The sequence below is a fragment of the Lytechinus variegatus genome, chromosome 13 (assembly GCF_018143015.1).
Source record: "Lytechinus variegatus isolate NC3 chromosome 13, Lvar_3.0, whole genome shotgun sequence".
NCBI lineage: Eukaryota > Metazoa > Echinodermata > Echinoidea > Temnopleuroida > Toxopneustidae > Lytechinus > Lytechinus variegatus.
Genome location: NC_054752.1, coordinates 14,671,756 through 14,699,270, shown reverse-complemented (window position 1 = coordinate 14,699,270; position 27,515 = coordinate 14,671,756). Strand labels below are relative to the sequence as shown.

Below are 27,515 nucleotides of genomic sequence, written 5' to 3'. Positions count from 1 at the left end.
ATTGTCATATGATTCTTTTACAAATAAATTTGCAAAGTTATGTTCAGGATACTCATACAGTGTATATACAACTATTTACAAGAAATAAAATTACCATGATTTGCAAATGCACGATACAACCCAATGTGATTTAAAGATAAAAAAAAATTATAATTATCTGGAATAAATTCTTCTGTTTCATAGATTTATTTGGAATGGGAGTTTTAAACATTTGTAATAGGCAATTTCTACCATCCCAACTCAGTGATATATTTCACTTTTATAACGTAGACTTAAAGATAAATGCCAGTTGCGGTAATAATGTCAAAATGAGCTCATGCAGAACCCAATGAAATGACCGCCCACACATGTCTGTTGGTACAAATAAATAAATGTGCCAAACGAGTCTGGAAGATATTGTGTAATTGCTGAGAATTCAGCAAAATAAGCAGTGAATTCCAGACAAATGTCGGGTCGTTTTCCAAGCAATAATAATACGCTTTTCCACATACACTTTATATGATCAGTGTTGGTGATGAATATGCTTTGTCAGCCAGTGGGACCAAGCCTCTAATAATCGCTGAATAACAGTATAATCAACCTCATTAAGTTACATTTTTTTCAACATCTTCATAACCTCATACATGACCTTATAAATGACACCAAATTGTGAATCAACGTCAATTCATACGTGCACATTCTCATTCGTAGAAATAATATAGTTAGAATATTTTACGCCATAATAGAAACTTGAACATATGGGAGTGAAACGCAGTGAATTCAAATAATAATAATAATAATAATAATAGCCAATTTTTATAAAGCGCTTGTCCCAAAGCTCAAAGCGCGTGACAGCATATTATTACCCCGGTCATTGGAATCATTTCAATCCCGCACGAAAAGTGCACAATTTCCACTCCCTGGGGAGCATTCCTTGCATTCATCACAGCCTCATTATGGCGCTGGCAAATTCAAACATAAAATATCTTTCGCATCCTACCGGGTACCCATTTAGCACCTGGGTCAAGAGTGGCAAAGTGTGGATTAATACCTTGCCAAAGGACGCTAGACTGCGGTGGGATTCAAAAACACGACCCCCTGTTTACAAGGCGAGTCAGAACCACTACACCACGGCTCTTCCTGAAACATGTTCAGGAAAAGGAAAAGAGAGGTAAATTTTTTTTGAATTATTGATGTTTGTAGTCTGCCATGCCCACTTTCATAAAAAATGTTTTCATACCCAGCAAAAGGCATGGAGAATTTAGTGTGCTACATTTACCGTGTTTACACTTGATCGGCTATTGGTTCAGAACCAAAAGCCGATGCAGAATCGGCTATTGGTTTATCTTGCACTGCGTTTACATGCTGTTACAGCTCCCGGATCAGAACCGCGAGCCGATGCAAAAACCTGAAATGATACGCACACCAACAATATACGCCATAATAAAGAAAACGCTGGATCCATGCGCTTACAATTACGTCACAATTGTAAAGTAAATGAAATGCGCACCAACTGCCGATGCAGAAGTTGATTAAGTGTAAACACGGTCATTGATTAGAGGCCTACATTATATTATACTGTAAACTTTTGACAAGAAAGAACAATAAGACATTAAAGGACAAGTCCAGCCCAACAAAAACTTGATTTGAATAAAAAGAGAAAAATTCAACAAGCATAACACTGAAAATTTCATCAAAATCGGATGTAAAATAAGAAAGTTATGGCATTTTAAAGTTTCGCTTATTTTCAACAAAATAGTTATATGAACGAGCCAGTTACATCTAAATGAGAGAGTTGATGACATCACTAACTATTTCTTTTGTAATTTATTATATGAAATATTTTTATTTTCTCGTCATTGTCATGTGAAATGAAGTTTCATTCCTCACTGAACACATGGAATTCCATTATTTTAACATTTTGTGCTTCAGGCAAGGAGGTCCTAATCGTCAAATTCGTAAAAATTGAAATATTGTATAATTCAAACAATAAATAACAAAAGAAATAGTGAGAGGGGTAATGAGGAAACATACTCTAGTCAAGCAACTTCTTTACCAGACCATCATCCAAAGTGTGCTAGTCTTGCAACCACATTTAGTTCACAGAACTAAGATTATCACTACATACTGGATTGAATATCTTACCATTCTCTTTCAGGCCAGGGATGCTTCATCGTCCACCACGGTCACCATGGCGATGATGACCCCTATCCTCGTCTCTGTGCTCTCTTCTACTTTCTCTATCCCTCTTTCCTCCATCCCTGTCTCTATCCCTTCTGCTTTCTTTGTAAGTATTCACATCATCTTCATAGTCCCTGGAAGCTCTTCCTCTATGTCTGTCATCGTTTTGACCGACTGATCTTTCGTTCTTTTGTCTTCTATCCATCTGGTCATCCTCCTTCATCCGCTTATCATTTCCATTCCTTTCATATCTATCACGGCTTGGCGAATAAGAACGTTCGACTTTGATTTTCTTTTCTCTGTGTCCGTCACTCTCCTCCCTCCCGTTACTTTTCTTATGTCTTCTCTCCTCGCTATCCCTTCTCGGTTCTCTCTTCATCTTCCTTTCCTCTCTCCGATCATCTTTCCTATCTCTCTTCCTACTCTCCCCATCGCTCTCCAGCTCCCGTTTGATTGTCCGTCTTTCACCATGATGCTTTGAGATTGATTTCTTGCTCCGCTCTTCTCCTGAATCACTCTCTGAATCAGAGTCGGCATACCGCCCTCTCCTCGATTTTCCATTGTGTCCTTGTTCCTTTCTTCTTCTCCTATCTCTCTTTCCACGTTCATCAAGACTATCATCATCCGAAGAGGCTTCAGAATGGTGTCCTTTTTCTGATTTTCTACTATGCTTACGTTGTTTGTTCCTTCTGACTCTGTCATCAACTTCATCATCTGATGATGTTTCAGAGTGATGTCCTCTCCTTGATCTTGCACTATGCTTACGTTCTTTCTCCTTTCTATCTCTCTCATAATGTTCATCATCCGAAGACGATTCAGCATAATGTCCTTTCCTGGATTTTCCACCATGCTGTCTTTCCTTCTCCCTCCTTCTGTCCTTCTTCCCTCGTTCATCTGAGTGGCTATCACTATCATCCGATGAGTGCGATGTCTTTCTTCTTTTCTTTATCTTCTTCATGTCCTTCTTCTTCTTAGAGCTCTTCGAATTTAGACGCTTCTGCTTCTTCTCCATCTTCTCCAACTTCCTGCAATTAGGAAAAATACATAATTCAATCAATTATTATCCAATTCCATGTGCATCAGCTTGGCAAAGTACTGTCTTATTATATTTTTTTGCAAGGACAAAAATATGTAGCAAATAAACAAAAATATGCCCTTACAGTGTCAAACAAATGCACAAAATCATTCTGCTCGGCTCATAAAAGCCTATATCTACAGGTCGCATGCCTAGATTAGGATTCCTATTATAACGTCCCAAGTTCACTGAAATATTTTAGTCAATTTCTTGAGATGAATATTCAGTAAGAGCCACTTTATCAACCCCGGTAGATTCAACTGCGGCAAGTTCCACACTGTACGATTTCTAAACAATTTAAAAAGTATACAAAGGGATACAAAACAAGTGAAAAAAAATCATTTGCACATTTTACAACTTTTGTGAGCTTATTGTGCCGTCCTGCAAGTTAATCCCAACAGATTGGTAAACAAAATAGTACTCAACACTCTGCATAAGTCATCGTACTTCTTTCCTATTACAGAACCACTGTCATTTTCTTTTTAAAGAAGTCATTATTCTTCCCCATGCTTTGGGTTCCTTGCCGAGTTAATTTTTTTTGTAATGTTTTCATTCTCATTTGCAGCAAATGCTCCATAAAGGAAAAGTTTGACCAGTAAGTGGAAAAACTAGGCCTCTCGTTATAATGAATGTTGGTGGGGTATGAATTGTGAAACATACAAATTCTTTTTGGATCAATGTAAGCATGAGCATACTTACTTAAGTAGTTTCACTTTGTCTTTCATGGAGAGTGATTTGAGGAAAGCTTCTTCTGGTTCCACATCATCATCCTCTTCGTCACTGCTGCCAACAAATTTCTGCAATATCAAATAAAATTCAGGGCGATTAATTAGATTCAAATTCCAATTATTACTGTCCATCAACTTCATGTTAGAAGTGAGAAGGTAACATATTATTATGCCTTAAAATCATGAAAACAAACGAGTTATAAATAAAATAGGATATAACAATTTTTTCTCTAACTTATTGGCATAACATGTCATTACCATGGCAATGCAATAAAAAGATATGTCTTGACACTAAAACAGAGGTGTGTGCCAAGTTTCAAGAGTAATTTAGAGAAACTTGGGAAGTATTTTGACCGGCAGGACTTCTGGCAGACAGACCGCCAAACCACAAGTTAAACTGTACGCTGATTCCTCCAGAATGTATATACATGGTGTACCCCTCCAAACTTAGATGTCGGGAGAAAAATAAAGACAAATCTGATCCAATACCTGAAAACCATATTTCTGTTTCGATTACCGGTTCTCGCAATAGTCATTTCAATCAAACAATAGCAAAATGAAATTAAAGGAGAAATTAAAAGTTAAAAAGGAAAAAAATAATGATATCCAAAATGACAGATATTTTGATGTGACATCCAAATGCCATTCTCTTCCCTCCCATCCATCAGGATTCTCCAACATGCAAAGAAAAGCTGTACTAGTACATATTACATTCCAAGGCGAGGTCACATAAGGATGTCAACCTAGGTATTTCCAAGGGAAGGCAATTCAGCTGTTATGAACTGTCCTTACATGTAAATTGAGCGCCTGACACTATGGTGGAGGGTCCCATTTTTCAAGTGTTTGGTATAGATCAGTCAGAGATTGAAAGGCAAGCACTCTTCCGCTATTTTTAAAGCCATCATGTCCGATAACAGGGATTGGCATGCCTTATCAATCAACAGTACCACAAATTGTTTTTAATGTATCTATCACCATCTTGAATCGCTATACAGGCAGCTAATGGGTGATGTACAGTACACAAAAATATACAACAGACATCTACTTGCATACAGAGTAATCTCACCTGATTTTTAGCATCCTCATTGACTTTCCTTCCAAGGACGTTCTGTTTCAGAGCCAGCCCATCCCTTCTCATATCCTCCATCAGGTCAGATTTGTCGGTGCTGGGTCCAGCAATCTCATCGTCCTTGGTCTGGTCAAACTTTGGGCACTGGAGATGAAAGCAATGGGAACTTTGTCAAAATAAAATGTGTTGTATCATAGAGATAGCAGGGTACTGGTAAATACAAGACTTGTATATCCTTCTGAAAGTTGTATCACACTACTTTCCAAGCATAAAAAGGTGAGTGTGTGACATGACTTACTTGAATTCTGATGAATAGTGTCTGAAAGAAACACAATATTGGTCAAGCTCAGAGACATGCTCAGATGCCTCCATGTTAATAAGCTTGGCACTTTTATTCATGGGGGCAAATGGAATTCCCATCGTGGTTCATGTGTGTGCTGATACTTGAACTCAAATGGATGACATCAATTAGAGAGAACAATTTTTTTTTTTTTACATCTTCCAGCCATTTCAGGATCAAACATGCCAAGTGGTGAATTTAGTTATGCAAGATTTTGTCTTTTAGTAGACCATTTTTGGGGCATGAATTCTGTAATCTGATTTAATCAATTTCTTTGTGAGACAAACCCGTGTTCACCCAATTTACTAGGTCAAAAAGATCAAATGGGTGATATAAACCGGGTGGGTGTTTCATAAAGCTGTTCTTAAGTTAAGAGCGACTTTAAGAACGACTGGTGAACCTTTCTTACGCGCTTAACCATCGCCAATTCAAGATACCACTTACCGCAAGAAGGGATCACCAGTCGTTCTTAAAGTCGCTCTTAACTTACGAACAGCTTTATGAAACACCCACCTGATAATGCATAAATTTATAACCGGCTTCATGCAACATCCCCGAAAACCACATACCTCTCTATCAGTGTTGACATGGCCCCACTTGTGGCATCTGATACACTTGACGTTGCGGACAGCAATACCAAAGGGTTGGTCGGTGACTTCCATGTCCTTGGCGTAGCCTTCTCTAGGAGCCCCACGCTGCCATTCAAACTTGTACTCCTGATCCCCATCCTCCTTCTCTTCCTGCTTCATGCCCTTGGGCGGTTCGTACATGAAATTCAGGCCATGCTTCACCCGTACATCACCCATTAGCTGCCTGTATAGCGAATCAAGATGGTGATAGATACATTAAAAACAGTTTGTGGGACTGTAAATTGATAATAGATGGTACAAAGCTTGGAAATCAGTTTGTGGGACCGATGACTGATAATACACAAAAACGGTATAGAAACATGAAATTCAGTTTGTGGGATTGCAGATGGATAACAGATGGTCACGAAATATGAAAATCAGTTGGGAAATCTAACTTGAGGTATGGGTGGACTTTCCATTTAAATACTGCATTACTTCTCATTGATGTCTCCAAATACCTAACCATGTTTTTAAAAAGGGCATCGTCATTCAATGCCACAAAGAGCCTGAGTATGAATAGGCAAAAATAAAAGAAAGTATCGGTTGTTCATCCCCAAATACATTCTTTGTGCTGCTGCATTCCTATCCCCCCCCCCAAATATAAATATTTCAAGACACAAATTTGATTTATCTCTGCTCATTTCAGGTCATTGAATGAAAGTCACCACATATGTCATCTGGGGTTGGGGGTAGGGGGAAAATTATTGTTTTGGAGGAAAAAACGACCCTCATCCTCCTGGTAGTGTTATTCAAAAGGTGAGGTCAGAAACTGTTTTTCTGAATTTGCCTAATGCAGACCTGTCAACCCTTTACAAAAAAGTGTTCTTAAAAGGAAAAGAAAGTTTTTTTGACAAAAAAGAGTATTTTTAAGTTTTGTCTCAACGTAACAATTGCCAGCCTGTTGTAGTGAGATCGGTGAAAAAAATGTGAAATGACTCTCCTTGGAAAAATTGAGAATTCACCCTTTTAAACATGTGATCATAGGCAAGAATTTACTTATTCTTTTCATGCAACAAATTACTGGCCAGACAGTGATTTTTACAGGTCTGGGACTGTCGGATCAGTGCTAGTGTCACACGCTGTGTATATTACATACTCCATGATCGGAAATTTAAAAAAAAGTAACAAATCACACCAAAAAAGTATCGGTGTGTTCATAGCAAAAAGAGGAACAAATACTCTAACAAGTGGAATGCCTCTGGCCGTCTCACCTGCATCACGCGGTTCAATATAGCAGCAGTGCTCACTTTGAATACTACTCTAACTCGCACAAGATGTTCAGTGATACATGGTTACTCTTATTTCCCTTTTTTATGAACTAGACCAATAAACTTACAGAGATATGATGGTTATTCAACAAAAAACCCCAACATGGCCAAAGTTCATTGACCTTACATGACCTTTGACCTTGATCATGTGACCTGAAACTTCATCATGTGACCTGAAATACTACTCTAACTCGCACAAGATGTTCAGTGATACATGGTTACTCTTATTTCCCTTTTTTATGAACTAGACCAATAAACTTACAGAGATATGATGGTTATTCAACAAAAAACCCCAACATGGCCAAAGTTCATAGACCTTACATGACCTTTGACCTTGATCATGTGACCTGAAACTCGAACAGGATGTTCAGTGATACTTGATTACTCTTATGTACAAGTTTCATGAATCAGATCCATAAACTTTCAAAGTTATGATGGTAATTCAACAGATACACCCAATTCGGCCAAAGTTCATTGACCTTTGACCTTGGTCATGTGACCTGAAACGCGCACAGGATGTTCAGTGATACTTGATTACTCTAATGTCCAAGTTTAGTGAACTAGACCAATAAACTTTCAAAGTTATGATGGTAATTCAACAGATACCCCCGATTCGGCCAAAGTTCATTGACCCTAAATGACCTTTGACCTTAATCATGAGACCTGAAACTTGCACAAAATTTTCAGTGATGCTTGATTACTATTATGTCCAAGTTTCATGAATCAGATCCATAAACTTTCAAAGTTATGATGGGAATTCAACAGATATCCCCAATTCGGCCAAAGTTCATTGACCCTAAATGACCTTTGACCTTGGTCATGTGACATGAAACTCATGCAGGATGTTCAGTGATACTTGATTAACCTTATGTCCAAGTTTCATGAACTAGGTCCATATATTTTCCAAGTTATGATGACATTTCAAAAACTTAACCTCAGGTTAAGATTTCGATGTTGATTCCTCCAACATGGTCTAAGTTCATTGACCCTAAATGACCTTTGACCTTGGTCATGTGACATGAAACTCTAATAGGATGTTCAGTAATACTTGATTAACCTTATGGCCAAGTTTTATTAACTAGGTCCATACACTTTCTAAGTTATGACGTCATTTCAAAAACTTAACCTCAGGTTAAGATTTGATGTTGATGCCGCCGCCGCCGTCGGAAAAGCGGCGCCTATAGTCTCACTTTGCTTCGCAGGTGAGACAAAAAATGGATCAGTTGGAATGTCTGCTAATGGAGCCCTACAAGAGTGGAACAATTACACTATGACAAACAATATTACCTATTGTTATAAGTGTCTTGTTCTCTTTCATATTCAGATCTCAAGGCTTCTTGCTTTTTCTTTTCTGCATCAGTCCTCTGTTCTGCCATCCATACCTGTTAAAAAAACAAACACATTTAATTACCAAGTTGGCTTGATGAACTACGTGTAAAATGGTTGAATTTGAAAATATTTTAGACAAAGATCAGAAACATGAAAAGCAACATTATTATTCACCTGAAACTAAACTTTGTGAAAGGTAAGCTAGGTTAAAGGAGAATGAAACATTTGGAACAAGATAGCTTGTGTGAAAACAGAAAAATCAAAGAAACAGATCAACGAAAGTTTGAGGAAAATCAGACAAATAATGAGAAAGTTATGAGCATTTGAATATTGCGATCACCAATACTATTGAGATCCTCAAATTGGCAATGCAACAAACTTTGCAAAGATGTCACTTGTGAACAACTCTCCCCATTACTTTAGTCTTTAGTACATATTTCACTTATATTGCCTTTTTCATAACATCTATCAGTTGATCATGTGTTCTTTCTAGAGGATGGCATGTAATACAGATTTTTAAAGAATACACCATGGACAGCTAACAAGTAACGTTACTCGTTAGCTGTCCATGATCAGATGGTGAAAATTTTTAAAAAGGCCAAATGATCATGATGATGCACATTCAAAAATTGGATTGGCAATGCGACAAGGATGTGTGACTGATAGCACATGTGAACAACTATCCCTTTGACTGACTATAAAATACCCTAAAAATGTCTCTTTTTGGCATTGTGCTTTTTCTTATTGTGATACGAACTCTTTATCCATCATCATGTCCATGGTGTAGGCCTATTCTATAGTATGTTTGACTTTTGATGAAAGTTGACATGGATCAACATGGTTGGTTGTCCACTGCACTAAACAGATATCACAAATGCTACATTTCAAGCACAATGAAAACCTAAATTGAATCATATTGGACTAGGGCCTTTATATGTTGACAATGATAAGAGAAAATCAGATTTGGAAACTGGAATTGGAAAGTCGAGTTTAGGAAATACGTTTCGCAACACAAATCATAACGAGTGGGACCGGCAATCCAGAAACGACAAAATTATAAAAATAAAAAATATTCCTTTCGTTAAACAAATTGCACTGAGTATATCCTAAATTATCTTACCCGTTTAATATTTGCATAGGACGCTGGGTGAAAGAACTTCTTGCACATAAAATTGGCAAATGATTTCCCCATGATGACGAATTTTGTTGAAGAATTACGAAGGAGAATTCGCCGAAGGACGCCGCAGAAATTCCGCTTACTTTCTCTTTATCCCATCATAAAGCTGTCGTAGATGGCGCATAGCAAAAAAAAAATGAACCCACTTTACATTTTACTCTCGTTGATCATCATGGAATGAGTAAGCTTTTGTTGAAACAGAAAAATCAAAGAATAACAATAAAGAAAGTTTGAGAAAAATTGGTCAAACAATGAAAAAGTTATGAGCATTTGAATATTGCAATCACTAATGCTATGGAGATCCTCTAATTGGCAATGCGACAAGGATGTGTGATGTCACATGTGAACAACTTTCTCTATGATGGACTATAAAATACCCCAAAAATGTCTCTTTTTGCTTTTTCTTATGGTGATACAAACTTTTATCCGTGATGTATTCTTTAAAAATCTGTATTACATGCCCTCCTATAGAAAGAATACTTGATCTACTGATAGATGTGATAAAAGAGGCGATTTATTAAGTGTAACTAGTGTAATGGGGAGAGTTGTTCATCAGTGACATCACACATCTTTGCCGCATTGCCAATGTGAGGATCTCCATAGCATTAGTGATCGCAATATTCAAATGCTCACAACCTTCTCATTATTTGTCCGATTTTTCTCAAAATTTTGTTGATCTGTTTCTTTGATTTTTCTGCTTTCACACAAGCTATCTTGTTCTTAAAGGATCATTCTCCTTTAATCTCTGTTACCATTTTGTCCTTATTATCGGCGTCATCATCATCATTATCATCATCGTCACCATCACCATTATCATCATCATGCAATTTTCATCATCCTCGAGCTCCTAAGGCTTCTCCTCCTCATCACCATATCACCACAATCCCCAACATCTCATCAACATAGTCATTATCATCATCATCATCATCAATACAATCATCATCTTAATTAAAGTCATTATCATCATCACCATCATCATCATTCTAATTAAGCTGATATAGTTGCTATATTAACTTTACATCGTGACACCTAGATTTTGAGTGTGGCACTGTCAACCTTAAATTCCATAACATAAAGCTTAGCAATTGATTGCATGGGCAGAAATTCTAGGGGGAGGGACAATATCCTATTTGTGGTCTATTATACATCATTAAAAATTTGTAATAGTTATTTTTTTCTAGTGTGTGCCCCCCCCCCCCTTTTGAAATTTTTTGCTTGTCAAATTTATTTTGGATGAAATGACCTTACATTTTGGGTGATATAACCTTTTTTTTTGCTCATTAGATTTTTCAGGGGAAAATGTGCCCCCCCCCCCTTGGAATGTCCTGGATTCGCCCCTGGTCCCCTTACCTTGGGGGAGAGATTTCTGCCCATGATTGATTGTGGGACTCATTTTTAAGATTGATTTCAGTGGTTGATTGTGTACAATCTTTCATAAAAATTTGCCCCATAATCAATCGCTACATGTTACAGGTCCCCGGCTGCCCCAATTTGATCCAGGAATCATTTCTTGATTGATTGTTAAAAAAAATAAGTACAGATTCATAGAGAATTTATAATAGCATAAAACTCAACACATGATTAAAATAATATCAGATAAAAGCAATGTAACTATGTTCTATGTGTTTTTATTCAATCTTTGAATAGTACATGATGGTCTTTGCACTGTAAGAATCTTACGATGAATTGAGGGTCATCTACTAAACCAAAAGCTTCAGTCCCTGTACAGTAGGCCGTTCCATTAACATTGGCTATGCTTAGTAATCAGTAAACAAATGACAGAAATTCTTAAATAAAATCCGCAGAAAAGACAGTTATTCCCATCTAAGATGCAACTAGCAAACTACAACTGAATTTAAGTGTTGCAAGGCATTTAAGTCATTCATAGTTTTTCCATCTGGATGTCAGTAAAGACAAATACAAAGTAAGGTGGCATTGCAAGAAACGTCAAAATCAATCACAAATCACCCCTCCCCCTTCCCAAGTCAATCATAAGCATTATAATTGCAAATTTGAAACTGGTCTGTCCCTTGCAACAGAGGGTACGGATTGATTTGAGTTTAAAATTCATCTTTCAATACATTTTCAATCAATTTATGAATGAATTTGCTATCAATTACAAATAAGTTTTTCATAGCCCCTGTGAAGATGTAAAGATTTCCTTCCAAAATGATATCAAAATTCAGAATTGCGTGTTTCCTGCGGGAATCCTACAGGCATTTTTCATCAGTTATCCTCGCATATCGAAACAAAAAAAATAATAACAGCCAATTTTTATATAGCGCTTTTCCCAGAATGGCCCAAAGCGCTTTACAGCATATTATTACCCCGGTCATTGGATTCATTTCAATCCGGCACGAAAAGTGCACAATTTCCACTCCCTGGGAGTACTCATTTGGCACCTGGGTCGAGAGTGGCAAAGCGTGGATTAACACCTTTCCAAAGGACGCTAGACCGCGGTGGGATTTGAACACACGACCCTCTGTTTACAAGACGAGAGTCAGAACCACTACACCACGGCTCTTCCACAATGGCAAATGATTGAACATCACTTTGAAAGACGTCCATGCCTTGAAGTAGGATTCCTGCAGAATGTTGGTTAATTGCCAAAGCAAATGAAAGAGAAAGTACTATATAATTTTTATCATAAGATAGGGGACATAAATCATTTTAAAGACATTGACAAGGGGAAAAAAGAAAAGAGAAGAAAACATATCTTTGCACCTTTCTACATACATGTATACTACACATAAGATTGTATCTACAGTCATACAACATAAGTGGCAAGAGATGACCTTTGGTTTTACAGCAGTGCTTCAATCTATCACGCTTTTTCCAGAATAACTTTCTCAAATGACTATGGATACCTTTTGAATCAAACATAGAAGAATTCCTGATACTACTGATAATTCAACAACATAAATGCGACATGTAGATACCCTTTTCTCTCTCTCGTTAGGATCAAATTATGATCCTTCGGTGTGAAGTGGTGGGCTGAATGCATTGTGAATGAAAAGTAAAAGTGATCTCTAAAATATACAGTTTTCTTGAATGAAATATGAGTTGCACAAATGCACTCATTTGTGCACCGAGTTGTTCTTTTTTATCATACTAATACACATATGCAAAAAAGTGTGCACAGCAATGTACTAGTGTAGACATGCTTAATTTCATAGCTCTTTTTCTTATTTTTTTACTTCAATGATTAACACACTCTGAAGTTAAGTTTGTGATAAAATAAAGGTTGATTTCTTACCCTAAAAATATATTTAAGTATACATATACAGTATACATATGTGAACAATAACCTTCACCTCTCTGTGGATAAGCACCAAATGCCACAATAAGGAACATCATTGAAAAGTAAAATGAACAACAAATCTTCCCTCACAATGGAAGATTTAAGTAAAAAAAACAAAATTATTGATGCTTTCTTCCAGTGAAGATTTTGCTGGGGCCTGTTTTGTAATAAAATTACAACAGTAGCAAGTAGCAACTTTGACATGTTATCAAACCCCCAAACCCAGATTATTTTTATATACTGAGGCCTGATAGCATGGTTTACCATTATTGCATGTTACAAGGACAATAAATTATAATTTTATCAAAAATATCACATTTCATATTTAAAAGGCAAACAAACTTATTTGTTAAGGGAGGATTGGTAGGTTGGATCATGTTTCATTGTGGCCTTTTTACATCATGCACAAACAGGTTTGGTAACTAATACCCTTTTCATAAACCTATCCTCCAATTAGCCGCCTAAGAGTAATGCGGATAATTCAATAAAAATTGCGTTCATAAACTCCGAAAATAAGCCGCATTATTTTTACGAGCGCCCGTCCTGAAAAAGGGGGATAATCGCCATGACAACTGGACACGCCCCCTCCGATGCGGTTGTGTTGGAAAAGGGTGACCTTGTGACCGCACCATGGCAATTATCCGCATAATTTGGAAATGCGTTCATAAACTCAAAATCTTGTCCCGATGCTGCTATTATGCGGATAATAGCAGCATCAGAGTAATGCGGATAACTCTTGTCCTCCTCCAATTTTACGACCAAATTATGCTGCTATTAGCCGCCTAATTCATTTTAATGGGGTTTATGAAAGGGGTATAACAAACTTAGGAAGTGACCTACATAGAAAAGGCATGTAAACCAGCAGTACTGTGTACATAGAATTAGACACATATTTATAGTTTATACATAACACCATATCTGTATCCCTTATAAGGCAGCAAATCTACTCTACTCTTTCATCAATGTTTCGTTTTTTTTTCCAAAAGTGAACATCACAGGACACAAATTGCTCCAGATGATCGCCAAGCTCAAATCTCCTAGTCTTTTTTTTTTGGGGGGGGGGTAAATCCCCTCAAAAGTGCATATTTATTCTCATTACATGATTATATCAATGCATGTGCCCCAAAACAGTGGTGATGTGAAAGGTATGAGCTAAAAATGTATTTTATTGGATAAATTTACCATCAAATTTGCATTAAAATTTTATTTGACTAGGTGCCTATTACATCAACACTGCATTATTTACATCTTTGACATCACAATCTGAAAGATATGAGTGGGCCTATTACAAGTGCTCTGTGAGCGCTAAAGTTTCTGTGGCTCGTACTGAATATTAGACAAACTGATTATAAAAGGCAGAGTGAGACATTAGGCAACATGGTATAGACAAACTAGTTACACATCTACAGTATTAAATTAGATGATGTGGAGCGTCTGCTAATAGATTTATTAGACCTAGAGGCCATAGAACACAGGACATTCTCCCAATCTTCCTTGATGATAAATGCTTCCTTCAGAAGTCATCAAACAGTTCATCTTCAAGTCCGTCCAGAAGATCACCAATACTCTCTGTGGAAAGGGGAAACAATCAGAAAGAAGAAGGGAGATGAAGTCAGTTCTGGGAAAGATAAGAAATTATGTCTCATGTATCACTTTGAAAGTAGATCTCATACAAAATGAGGACATTGGGTCAGATGCACAACAAGTAGCAATTGCTTCAAGCACAACAATTGCCAGCCAAGTAAAAGATCATGCCTTTACACCGACTGCTTTATTTATTATGCATAAACCTTTGCTTGTGCTTAATCCTTTTCTTGCCTTCAGAAAGCAATTGCTAAGGGTTTGAACAATAGCGACGTCACACTGGTGCAAACATGACTCGCCGAACAAGAGTGGGACTCGAAGGCAAAAAGTGTTGCAGTGCAAAATACCACTTCTCTCCTGTAACATCTAATCTTTTCCTTAGACGAGATGTCAAACTTGTTTCTAATCTATTAATTCATATAGTTGACATGCATTTTGTACTTGCTAGGAAGAAAACATGTTTTTCTTGGTGGCCCGATTAGACCATCAAAATCATCAATTTCATATTTTTGGTAGCCCGGAAGCAAATTTGGTAGCCTTAAAACTATAACAAACATTACAATTTATCAAAACTTTGGCAGACCGATCAGGCCACCAAGTGTGGGCTTTTACAGATTTTATTTGGCCCCGATTCTCATTTTTGGTTGCCCCGGGCCACTGCTAATTTTGAGCCCTGGGGGGCTTTTCATGAAAGAACTTGTCGGACGTTTTATCCGACAGTTACCAGGGTAACAGTACCTCTCAGCCAATCAACATAAGAGATAGATGTCAGATCTGACAACTTGTCGCATGAAAATGTTGATGAAACACTCCCCTGATGTATGTACAATTTTGGGGAGGTAAACATCCTGCAAACCAGGTTTTACAGTCAGTAACATGAGGTATTTTAAAGGTAGCTCCTGATATTCTGTTTTCCACCTACCTTCTCTACAGCTATTTAGACCCTTGTTCGGCCCACCTGGTTTAAATCCTCCACCTGTGTTTGAACCAAGACCAGAAATATCTCTTAGGCAAGGCCTCTTTATCTCCTCAGGACATTTGACAACACTTGAAATGGGCTTGGATGACACAGGATGGCATCTTTTGGTTGTTACAGGTAAAACTCCTGACGATGATAATGATGAAGAGGATGTTGATGTAGTACCAGCTGAAGATACTGGTGGTGATCGTTTCTTAGGCTGAGAGAACTGAGCTATTGCAGGATCCTCGGGACGAGGTGAAATGGACAAGGAAGATGATTTTGCAGAATTTACCCCATCCAAGTTTTTAGACTGTGCTGCCCGTCTCTCTCCTGTTGGTCCCTTTTTGGTAACATTTAGTCCGGGTTTCGCATCACCTGCACCAAGTTGAGAATCCATCAGCAGCACATCTTCCTCATCCTCATCCTCAAGCATTTCCTCCCATATTCCTGCATCATCATCCTCTAGGTATTTATCTGCATCCATGGCAACTACATCTGGTACATCACTTGACCCAAGTCCATCGTCATCTTCGCCTCTCCTCCCTGTTGCAGAGCCCATGCCAGTGACAGGAGATGACCTTTGTTCATTTCCAGGAGATTCTTCCTCGGATGGACGCTTCTTGGTCGTTGACCGTCCAGAGTGTTTTCTGGTTCTCTTTGGTGTCTTCTGGCTGCCTGGTCTGCTGTTGCTCTCACCAGGGAAAACCTGTATCAGGTTACTAGGTGTGATGTTCAGGTAATGGTTGCGCTGGGATGGGCTCAGGACTCCAACCTAATTATTGAATACAAAAAAGCAATTAGCTCTTGTAATTAATGATATTGTCTATTTTATGAATAATGTATCTATCTATCCATCCATCCATCTATATCTCTATCAGTCCACCCATCTACCTATCAACATCTATCTACCTATAAACATATCTATCTATCCATCCATCCATCCATCCATCCATCCATCCATCCATCTATCTACATCTATCTATCTTTCCGTCCGTCTGTCCGTAAATCCATGAATCCATCCATCTATCTATCTAATCTAATCTATCTGCAGTAATAAAATCAGACAGTAACCATTCAAGTCCTGGACTAACCTGTCTAAGGACCAGAACAGAGCCAGGTCTAAGGTCTCCCTGGTACTCTTCAATCAGCCTCCGATGAATCGTCCCCTGCATCTCACCGCTGGGATCACAGAGGCAAACGCTGGCATCGCTGCTGTTGAGGGAGATGGTCTTGATCATCACACACAGGTGGTTTACCTTGTTCTTTGTCAGCTGCTTCAGGCTTGCCTTGAGGACAAAAAAATGAGGTTGAAAATACAGATACCTGTACATTTTCTTCACTTTGCATGTCAACTTTTTCAGACTTGCCTGGTTCAAAAATATCAAGCTTATACACAACAAGTGGAATGCCTCTGGCCGTCTCACCTGCATCACGCGGTGCTGCAGCAGTGCTGACTTTGAATACTACTCTAACTCGCACAAGATGTTCAGTGATACATGGTTACTCTTATGTCCACTTTTTATGAACTAGACCAATAAACTTACAGAGATATGATGGTTATTCAACAAAAAACCCCAACATGGCCAAAGTTCATTGACCTTACATGACCTTTGACCTTGATCATGTGACCTGAAACTCGAACAGGATGTTCAGTGATACTTGATTACTCTTATGTACAAGTCTCATGAATCAGATCCATAAACTTTCAAAGTTAGGATGGTAATTCAACAGATACACCCAATTCGGCCAAAGTTCATTGACCTTTGACCTTGGTATGTGACCTGAAACGCGCACAGGATGTTCAGTGATACTTGATTACTCTAATGTCCAAGTTTAATGAACTAGACCAATAAACTTTCAAAGTTATGATGGTAATTCAACAGATACCCCCGATTCGGCCAAAGTTCATTGACCCTAAATGACCTTTGACCTTAATCATGAGACATGAAACTTGCACAAAATGTTCAGTGATGCTTGGTTACTATTATGTCCAAGTTTCATGAATCAGATCCATAAACTTTCAAAGTTATGATGGGAATTCAACAGATATCCCCAATTCGGCCAAAGTTCATTGACCCTAAATGACCTTTGACCTTGGTCATGTGACGTGAAACTCATGCAGGATGTTCAGTGATACTTGATTAACCTTATGTCCAAGTTTCATGAACTAGGTCCATATACTTTCTAAGTTATGACGTCATTTCAAAAACTTAACCTCAGGTTAAGATTTGATGTTGACGCCGCCGCCGCCGTCGGAAAAGCGGCGCCTATAGTCTCACTTTGCTTCGCAGGTGAGACAAAAACTGAAGTGTCACTTTGTTTTCTGTCAGCTGCTTTAGGCTTGTCTTGACAATAAGTAAATAGGAGAGATGGTGTCAAAATCTACAAGCATGAAATCTGGAGGGGGGGTTAACACGTTGAAATGTGAAAACAAATTTCAATCTAATCAAGACTGGCATGTGGAAAATAATGCATCACTGCAATAGTAAGATCACACTAAACGGAAGTGCGCTAATGTATATAGATCAATCCGATAACAAGTCAAATATCATACAGTGCATGTCAGAACTAAGGCATAACTTTTAGTCAGACTCCACTGTTTTGTAAACACATCCTGATATTCGACATATTAACAATCTTCTTAGTACCATAGCACTCCCGCTATCTAGATGGTACCTGGGATTTTCTGTGAGGTGGAGGGAGGAGGAGGTACATGTATGGAGATATTCATTGGGATTAAAAAAAAATACAAACAACAGACTGTAAAGTCAGGTGAATGTATAAAAAGACAATATAAAATAATAAAAATTAACTGAAATGTGACAAGAAAATAAATATCATATATCATACATAGGTTAAAAAAAAAGGAGAGAAAATTAGAATAGAAAAATGGAATTAAAGTAAAAAAGCAAAGTGAAGAAAAGAAAAAAGAATATGAGAAGAAAATGAAGGAAAGGAAGATAAAGAAGAAGGAATATGAAGAGGCAAAAACAAGATGGAAAAAGGAACAAGTGGAATGCCTCTGGCCGTCTCACCTGCATCACGCGGTTCAATATAGCAGCAGTGCTGACTATGAATACTACTCTAACTCGCACAAGATGTTCAGTGATACATGGTTACTCTTATGTCCAAGTTTAATGAACTAGACCACTTTTTATGAACTAGACCAATAAACTTACAGAGATATGATGGTGGTTATTCAACGAAAAACCCGAACATGGCCAAAGTTCATTGACCTTACATGACCTTTGACCTTGATCATGTGACCTGAAACTCGCACAGGATGTTCAGTGATACTTGATTACTCTTATGTACAAGTTTCATGAATCAGATCCATAAACATTCAAAGTTATGATGGTAATTCAACAGATACACCCAATTCGGCCAAAGTTCATTGACCTTTGACCTTGGTCATGTGACCTGAAATGAGCACAGGATGTTCAGTGATACTTGATTACTCTAATGTCCAAGTTCAATGAACTAGACCAATAAACTTTCAAAGTTATGATGGTAATTCAACAGATACCCCCGATTCGGCCAAAGTTCATTGACCCTAAATGACCTTTGACCTTAATCATGAGACCTGAAACTTGCACAAAATGTTCAGTGATGCTTGATTACTATCATGTCCAAGTTTCATTAATCAGATCCATAAACTTTCAAAGTTATGATGGGAATTCAACAGATATCCCCAATTCGGCCAAAGTTCATTGACCCTAAATGACCTTTGACCTTGGTCATGTGACGTGAAACTCATGCAGGATGTTCAGTGATACTTGATTAACCTTATGTCCAAGTTTCATGAACTAGGTCCATATATTTTCTAAGTTATGATGACATTTCAAAAACTTAACCTCAGGTTAAGATTTCGATGTTGATTCCTCCAACATGGTCTAAGTTCATTGACCCTAAATGACCTTTGACCTTGGTCATGTGACATGAAACTCTGATAGGATGTTCAGTAATACTTGATTAACCTTATGGCCAAGTTTTATGAACTAGGTCCATATACTTTCTAAGTTATGACATCATTTCAAAAACTTAACCTCAGGTTAAGATTTGATGTTGACGCCGCCGCCGCCGTCGCCGTCGGAAAAGCGGCGCCTATAGTCTCACTTTGCTTCGCAGGTGAGACAAAAAAGGAAAACATCAAAGAGGAAAGTGAAAAACAAGTGAAAACCCCCAGGAGAAATGGGGGGGGGGATGAGTAATATATTAGAAGTTGGAGGTTTGTGTCTTTCTTTTCAATTACTACACTGCCCTTTTAAAACACCCTTACCTTTCTAATGACAAGGTTAATATTGTTCTGTTGAAGGATTGATGATGGATCACCATCTTTTATGCCAAGTTCTGCCTTCATCCTAAACCAGGCTCCGTGCTCAAAATCACCGACATCAGAAATCTCTTCACTCGACTCCTGAAAAAGGTGAAAATGTGAGCTGCTAATGCTGCTTTACCAGACCAACTCATAATTATTGTGATGTGGCGTTGTATTGCTGGCACTGCGACCACTTCAGCTTAGTAACTGCTTATATTTTTTGCAAATTTCATAATTCACAGCTGCCCATTTATTGTGAAATTTGTGAAAATTGAATATAAATGCCACGTGTTCCATTGCTAACAATCTAGAAATGAGTGCAAATAGAATAAAAATGAAATGATCACCCAACTTTTAGCATGTATGCAAAAAGCATAGTGCCAAACCATTCTGGTGGAAAATGTGTATTTGCTCCAAAATTGACAAAATAAGCATGGCATTCTAGCCTAGTGTCAGCTATTTCTCCATGCAATTATAATAGAATGTCCCGCATGTGCTTATCTATGTTGGTAATTTTCAGTATGATAATTTTCCGATAACTTTTCATGATTAAATTCACAGAGTAACGAAAATGAATCAGATCTATATCTTTTATCCATGATGATAATATGGTGATAATGATCCTTGATTCCAAAGACTTTCTCACAAAATCACTGCTTGCTTACATAACAGGCAATTAGCTTTAGTGCAGTGTGAATATTTCTCTGTTCACAGTAAGACAGTACTAAGCACAATATTTGCCAGAGTAAAACGGAGTTCAACAAGCACAAGGAGGTGTTCATGATAACTGACCTCTGCTTCCTGAGATAGCTCTTCTTCTTCAACCTTTTTCTTGAGAGCAGCTGCTGCATCTTTCAGCTTCTGACCAGGGCTCTGTTAAAAAGGACGCCAGAATGAAAAGAGGAAAATAAAAATTATATTATGTGAAATTAAAGTAACGTTATGCAAGTACAGGGAGAAAGTTTGGCTCAACTACAATGCTCTACATAAGTAAGTACATGTACATAAGGCATAAGCACATATCATATCCACAGTAACTTAAATTAAAGTTAAAGTCCACCTCACAAAAATGTTGATTTGAATAAAAAGAGAAAAATCAGACAAGCATAATGCTGAGAATTTCATCAAAATCGGATGTAAAATAACAAAGTTATGACATTTCAATGTTTCGCTTATTTTTAACAAAATAGATATATGAACGAGTCAGTTACATCCAAATGAGAGAGTCGATGATGTCACCCACTCACTATTTCTTCTGTTTTTTATTGTTTGAATTATACAATATTTAAATTTTTATGAATTTGATGATTAGGACCTCATTGCCTGAAGCACAAAATGTTAAAATAAGGGAATTCCATGTGTTTAGCGAGGAATGAAACTTCATTTCACATGACAATGACAAGAAAATCTAAATATTTCATAATTCATATAATAAAATGCAAAAGAAATAGTGAGTGAGTGATGTCATCAGTTCCCTCATTTGCAAACCGGCCGAGATGTGCATATAACTGTTTTGTGAAATAAAGCGAAACTTTTAAATGTCATAACTTTCTTATTTTACATACGATTTTGATGAAATTTTCAGTGTTATGCTTGTTGAATTTTTCTCTTTTTATTCAAATCAAGTTTTTGTTGGGGTGGACTTGTCCTTTAATTTTGGATGCAAAGTTTTTATAATCAATACACATGTATGCTGATGGGAAATAAGTGGTCTATGTACAAAGTCTAAGAAAATAAGAGGATTTGAAGAAAAGTGACAGAAAAAATAAACAAATATTTTGACCATCATACACTGATATTTCACATTTACTTGAGGGAGGAATGTTTTGGAACTTCAACATTTTATGGAGAGGAGGTTAAAAGGAGAAAATGATGAACAAAATGTTCATACCAGCTTGGGGAGCAATCCAGCAGGTCCTGGAAATTTCCTGGTCCCGCCGTGGACAGAACCCGTTCCAGGACTGGGACCCGATCCTTTGCAAAGCTGGGCCACTCTGGGTGTCAAGACTGGTCGGGAAGGTTGACCAGGTGTGGACTGTCTCTGATTAAAAGGTGGTCTATTCGAGGAAGGATGTTGTCTCTGGGCATGGCCGACAACAGGAGTTCGCTGTTGTTGGGCATGTCCGGCTACCGGGTGTGTTGCCGATGAGCATGTCCTGCGACGGGAGTGTGATCTTGTTGGGGTTGTCCCCTCCCTGGAAAGTTCTTGCCTCTCCCATGCATAGCGGGGGTTGCGACTGTACTTCCTGGAGTTGTTCTATGACTATTAGTGCCATATTGCAGGTCATGCCTACGGGGTGGAGGGGTTTGATTATAAGATGAAACACCTCTACTCTGATTATTATATCCTGGATTGGCATTACCTGACCCTGTACTTGGAGACTGTCCTACATTATGTCTCACTTGCATATTTGCACATGATTGTCTTCCTTGGAAGGCACCAGCAGGAGCGGGTGTGTTCATGGATGACCTGTTGTTGGTTCTGTTGTTGAACTGTTCATAAGGCATTGAGCCAACCCTGGAAGATAAAGGGGTTTGAGGAGTTTTATTAATTGTTTGCGGTGTGCCTTGTTGATGAGGGGTACATGGCCTTTGAGGTGGCGAGGTCATCACAGGCTTTCTAACAATCCCAGGACTTTGTTTGGTTGGTCTAGATATACTTTGAGTAACAGTTCCATGGGCACCTTGGACAGCATCTGAACTTGACATCTGGGGTCTACTGTTCTGCAAAGTTGAACCTGTTGGACGCAACTGCCCAAGACTTTTATGGCTAACACTCGTGCTTGCTGAAGTAGGCTCTTTAAATTCATCAAGGGAAGTATCAAGAGTACTGGAAGACTCACTTCCAAGATTTTTCTTATCACAAGCTTCCTTTGACACTGTTTTCACGGGAGTAACTGGGGTAAATCGCTTTGAATTTAACTGTCTCAAATTTGCTAATGGAGATGGAATCTTTGCCATGCTTTGAGGAAGTTTATTACTGTTTACATTTGGCATTGGATTCACAGGATCTTTCCTACTTGAAGTGAGCTGATTTCTATTTTCTTGGACCAAACCTATATTCTTTTTCCAATCGACCCCGATCCTTTCTCCAGTACTGATAGGGAGGGCTCCTTGCTTACAGCTACCAGTGGATGGCGGAAATGGAATTTCAGGTGAAGTTTTACTTTTGAAGGAAAACTTTCTTCCTCCTCCAGGAGTTCTTGCCGGAGGTACACCTGATGTTGCAGTCCTTGCATGCATAGAGGGTACAGTCGTGTGGGTCTTGCTAAAGGTGTTTTGTTGGTGTCCAGGACGGGACACAGTTTGCTTGTGCTTGGAGACCGCATTTTCTACTTTATCTGCCTGCTCTAGTTCCTCTAGAAAGCTCTGTATGGAAAGATAGGTCATAACCAGCCACTTGTTAACATTATAAGATAGGCCACATATTTTTGGTTTTCTGGAGTTTAAAGAGAAACAGTGATCACCAAAGAAGCAGTGTTCCTCTTAGGAATAATATAGAACATCAATAAACCAGCCAATTAAAGACACAGCACCTAAGCACTTACAAAATATTATCCTCCTAGACATCAAATTACATTAGTTTTGCTGCATACAAATTTTGTACGCTTAATATTGCCATTATCAACTCCTACATGTACAGGAATACTCAAACCAAACCCTGTGATGCACAGGTCAGAACCATTGCTCCATGACACATCCACACAAATGTCTGATGTGCTTTGTTATTCAAGAACTGTAAAAATGAAGAACTTACCATTTTCTTTATCGTTAGACAAACCCAATGCATTTTTTTTTTGAAAGATGGATGTCATCTAGTGAACAAAGGTTCTAAATACTTTTCACTTGATTCACAATGACTTAAACAAATGATCTCATGTTTATTCATGAATTTAGAGAGAAGCACTCTGTTTCTACTTACGTCACTGCTAAACAGGTCATCTTCATCCAGCTGAAAGAGATGGTCAGAGCCCTACATCAGGAAATAGATGGAGAACGGAGGAACAGAGAGCAGATGAATAAGAGAAAGAGTGAGAGGCAAGAGAGAGAGAGAGGCAGAATGGGATAGAGAGAGAGAGACAATAATTGTAAAAACATACAATACATTTTATTAGACCAAATTTTATACTGTTCCTGCAATGTACTATTAAAGACAAGAAAACGTTATAATAATAATTGTATAAACACGATGCTGAAAAAAATATCAAAAATCAAATTTAAGGATGAAAATGAAAATATGTGGACTTTTGAAAAATAAGAAAGCAAGATTTTTTTTTACAACTTTAGTTTTTATCATTACATAACAGTTCTGAACAGAACAGGGCTGCATGCGCGAGATGCAGTGCTTTTTGTTCATGCATGACGTTGAGATGGGGAATTCAGGCTTTTTCATGCATACATGTACATGTATATTCATACATGTATATTATTATTAATGCCCTTTTTTCTCTCTTTTTTTTATCATGGAAAAAGATGGGTGGGACCATGGGATCCATGTATACTGTTTTGGGGGTTTTTTTCAACCTCATTTTTTTCAAATAATAATACCCCTGGATCTGGCTGGGAAACTTGACCATATCTAGGCAGTAGGCACCTCCATTGCTGACTTTGGTGTGAGTGCTATCAGTGTGTGCACTCAAATTTCGAGCACACACACAAAATCATAAGCCGCAGGCAAATAAAAAGAAGAGACACTCAGACAGAGACTGAGAGAGATGACAAACTGCGTAGTTCTGTTCAATCAACATTTCACAATCAGTCACTCATCATACTCCTCAGCAAAGACCCTATATCTACATGTAGTCATAAACATCATGGTATTGCATGCGATGAGTAGTCAGCCAGCATGTAGCTAGCTCAACTCCATACACACAGGGTGGTTGGAGACTGCAAGTGTTAGTACTATTAAGCTAGTGCAAGCCAAAACCGAGATTTCTGGATGAGATATACTTAAGAGAAGGCTTTTGTTCAGCCTCATCCAGAAAATAGTCATGCTGCATGGAATTTATACAAAACAAAAAAATATTGATGCACTTGACGCAAGCGTCGGTACCGTGGGTGATGAACAATACTATACAAGATGGCGGCGTAAACATCGGGCAAGTCTCTTCCTTCTTTTAATGATATTTTTCTCATTTTTTTAATGAATTCTTGTCTAAAAATAAAATCCATAGCATAGAAATGTCGGAAATGAAGTTGTATCCCATGCACATAGGGCTAGATCTTTTAGAGAGAAAGTAGAAATCTCGGGAGCGAAAGTTTGAGGTTTTTTACTTTTATTTTAGTCATGTTACTTGTTAGTGGCATAACCTCATTCGTAGGATGAGTGGTTAGTGGTACATGTACACACAAATGTATTTAATAAAACTGGCTTCGTATGAGAGTAACCTTACGTTAGTAAATTATTTTTACTCTTTAGATCTAGAAGCCTCCTGGCCAAGCCTAAGGAGTTAGGTTATCATGATAAACCTTGTTCATAGAAATATAGAATGAGTGGGAAATATTATTATAGAGATCTATGACTATTAAATTCATATTAGGCCTAGTGCAATCTAGCCCAGGGAACTCCCGCCCAAGACCTTACGTGTAATTTGGCATACTCACCCGACAAGCGTGAAGTATGGTCAAAATAGTTATCCGAATAAACAGTTAAAACAGAAATCAAGCACTTACCACGATTATATAGATGATGGTCTAACGACTCGAGTGGCAGTTTCCTGACATGATCTGGGCACAAACTGGAACCTCAAAAAAACAAAAAGTTCTCTCCTTCTACCCCCGTCTCGATCGGCCATTTTTGTTATGAATCGTAACAAAATGGCCGATCAAGACTGGGGTAGAAGTAGAGAAATTTTCGTTTTTTTGAGGTTCCAGTTTGTGCCCAGATGTCAGGAAACTGCCACTCGTTAGACCTTCATCCATATAATCGTGGTAAGTGCTTGATTTCTGTTTTAACTATTTATTCGGAGAATTATTTTGACCATACTTCACGCTTGTCAGGTGAGTATGCCTTTTACATGTAAGGTCCTGGGCTCCCGCCCGCTCGCGGGCAGGAGTTCCCTGGACTGGGCTGGGTTAAGTTCAATCAAAAAAAGTGCTTCAAAACTAGTCATGCTAGTACGGTACGTGTCCGGACACCCGACCCCCATCGGCCAAATCGTGGTTTTGCCTTTGGGAACCACTCGTAGATTTGTGTACGCGCACTTGTGTACAAAGTGAATGGAGGTGGAAATAGGGAACCGTGCGTGTGACTGACCAGTAGAGGCGCACGGCCAATAATGGAGACTGTCTCCCATGAGAGAGCTCATCTCCAATATCAGAGACTTTTATAAAGAATTTGGGTATCCAATTTCAGAGACAGTCTCCAGTTTGGGAGACCAATTTTCTTTGTTTACATTTGCTTAAAAAGGATTACCTTGGCGGCAAATAAAAATGTGATAAGCAGATTCCTCATGAAATATTACCCCTTTTCACCGTCTACTTTTGTTTTTATAAGGATTTTTGTTGTCATCCACACACAAAACAAATGGGCTTCTGACCTCAGTGGGACAAAAGTTTGGGTGGAAAAAATCATGCTTTTGTTGGTGTTGTTTCTTTTGTTCTTTTGCAAAGCAAGTCTCCAATATGGGAGATTGTCTCCCTTATTGGAGAGAGTCTCCCATATTGGCCGTGCGCCTCTACTGCTGACTAAATAAAGCGCTGCTGTACTAGGCCAATGTGAATGTCTAGACTATGAAGTGAACGGTGGTTCCCAATATCACGATAATGCCCCCCCCCCCCCACTGACTGTACAAAGTCAAACTCAAAAGTCCAAGTGCGCATTTCGCACACAGCTGCACTGCCCTGGCGAGCCGATGGTCGCTTAGCCTCCTCCTCATTACAGTAGCTCACCAAAAAACGTGCCCACGGCCACGGCCGGGTGCGGAACCCCTGACGATTGGCCTTCGCTGAGTGAGTGATGTGATGTGAACGTGAACGCGAATAGGAATCGTATTTACTCACACCCAACGATAGGCCTACCCCAAAATAATCAACATAGATTACCTCCATATCTCTGGTTTATTTTTCAGCAACCCTTTCAGGAAGGGATGTTTGTCCAGATCAGATGCAGAGTTTCATTTTGAGTCATTTTTAACTCTGAGAGATTCGTGTTTACAAGACCACTCCGCAAATTCGTAAATCGCGGTACTTATGAAAAGTGATATTCAGCATATGAATTCAATCTGTCATTTGTTGGTATACCGTGCATGTAGTGCTAGTGAAATAATTAAAAACGAAAGTCTTTAGTGATAATCGAAATCTTTTACTCTTAAAGTTTATGGATGTGGAATGTCTCTGGACACAGGGGCGAATCTAGCTTTTTTTGCAAGGATGCAAGGGCGCCGGAAGCGGGGGACAGGGGGGCACTTGCCCCCCCCCCAAATAAATTTTTTTGGGGGGCAAAACGAGATTTTACCCCCCCCCCCATGTGCCCCCCTGAAAGTAGAAAAATGATAAATTATTTAAGGACAAAAGTAAACGAAGGCACTTTTCCGCCTGAAAATTGTCATTTCCATTGTCAAAAATGAAAAAATTT

The 27,515-nt window shown here is 38.4% G+C and overlaps 2 protein-coding genes across 2 annotated transcripts; both read right to left on the bottom strand.

Annotated features, from left to right (window-relative positions):
• Positions 1-1,918: 1,918 nt before the first annotated feature.
• On the bottom strand, positions 1,919-9,808 carry LOC121426532 (corepressor interacting with RBPJ 1-like). The gene is made up of 6 exons (XM_041622876.1): positions 9,719-9,808; positions 8,557-8,651; positions 5,942-6,185; positions 5,030-5,176; positions 3,935-4,032; positions 1,919-3,185 (listed from the first exon to the last, which is right to left on the bottom strand). The coding sequence occupies exons 1-6, from the start codon at positions 9,788-9,790 to the stop codon at positions 2,150-2,152; spliced, it is 1,692 nt and encodes a 563-aa protein (XP_041478810.1). The 5' UTR covers positions 9,791-9,808; the 3' UTR covers positions 1,919-2,149.
• A 4,440-nt stretch (positions 9,809-14,248) lies between these two features.
• LOC121426400 (homologous recombination OB-fold protein-like) lies at positions 14,249-27,121 on the bottom strand. Its single transcript, XM_041622690.1, is given in 9 exon segments — positions 14,249-14,645; positions 15,583-16,393; positions 16,713-16,907; positions 19,901-20,038; positions 20,732-20,812; positions 21,831-22,075; positions 22,078-23,308; positions 23,862-23,912; positions 26,984-27,121. Coding segments are annotated over 9 exon segments (2,814 nt in total). The 5' UTR covers positions 26,990-27,121; the 3' UTR covers positions 14,249-14,589.
• Between the last annotated feature and the right edge of the window lie 394 nt (positions 27,122-27,515).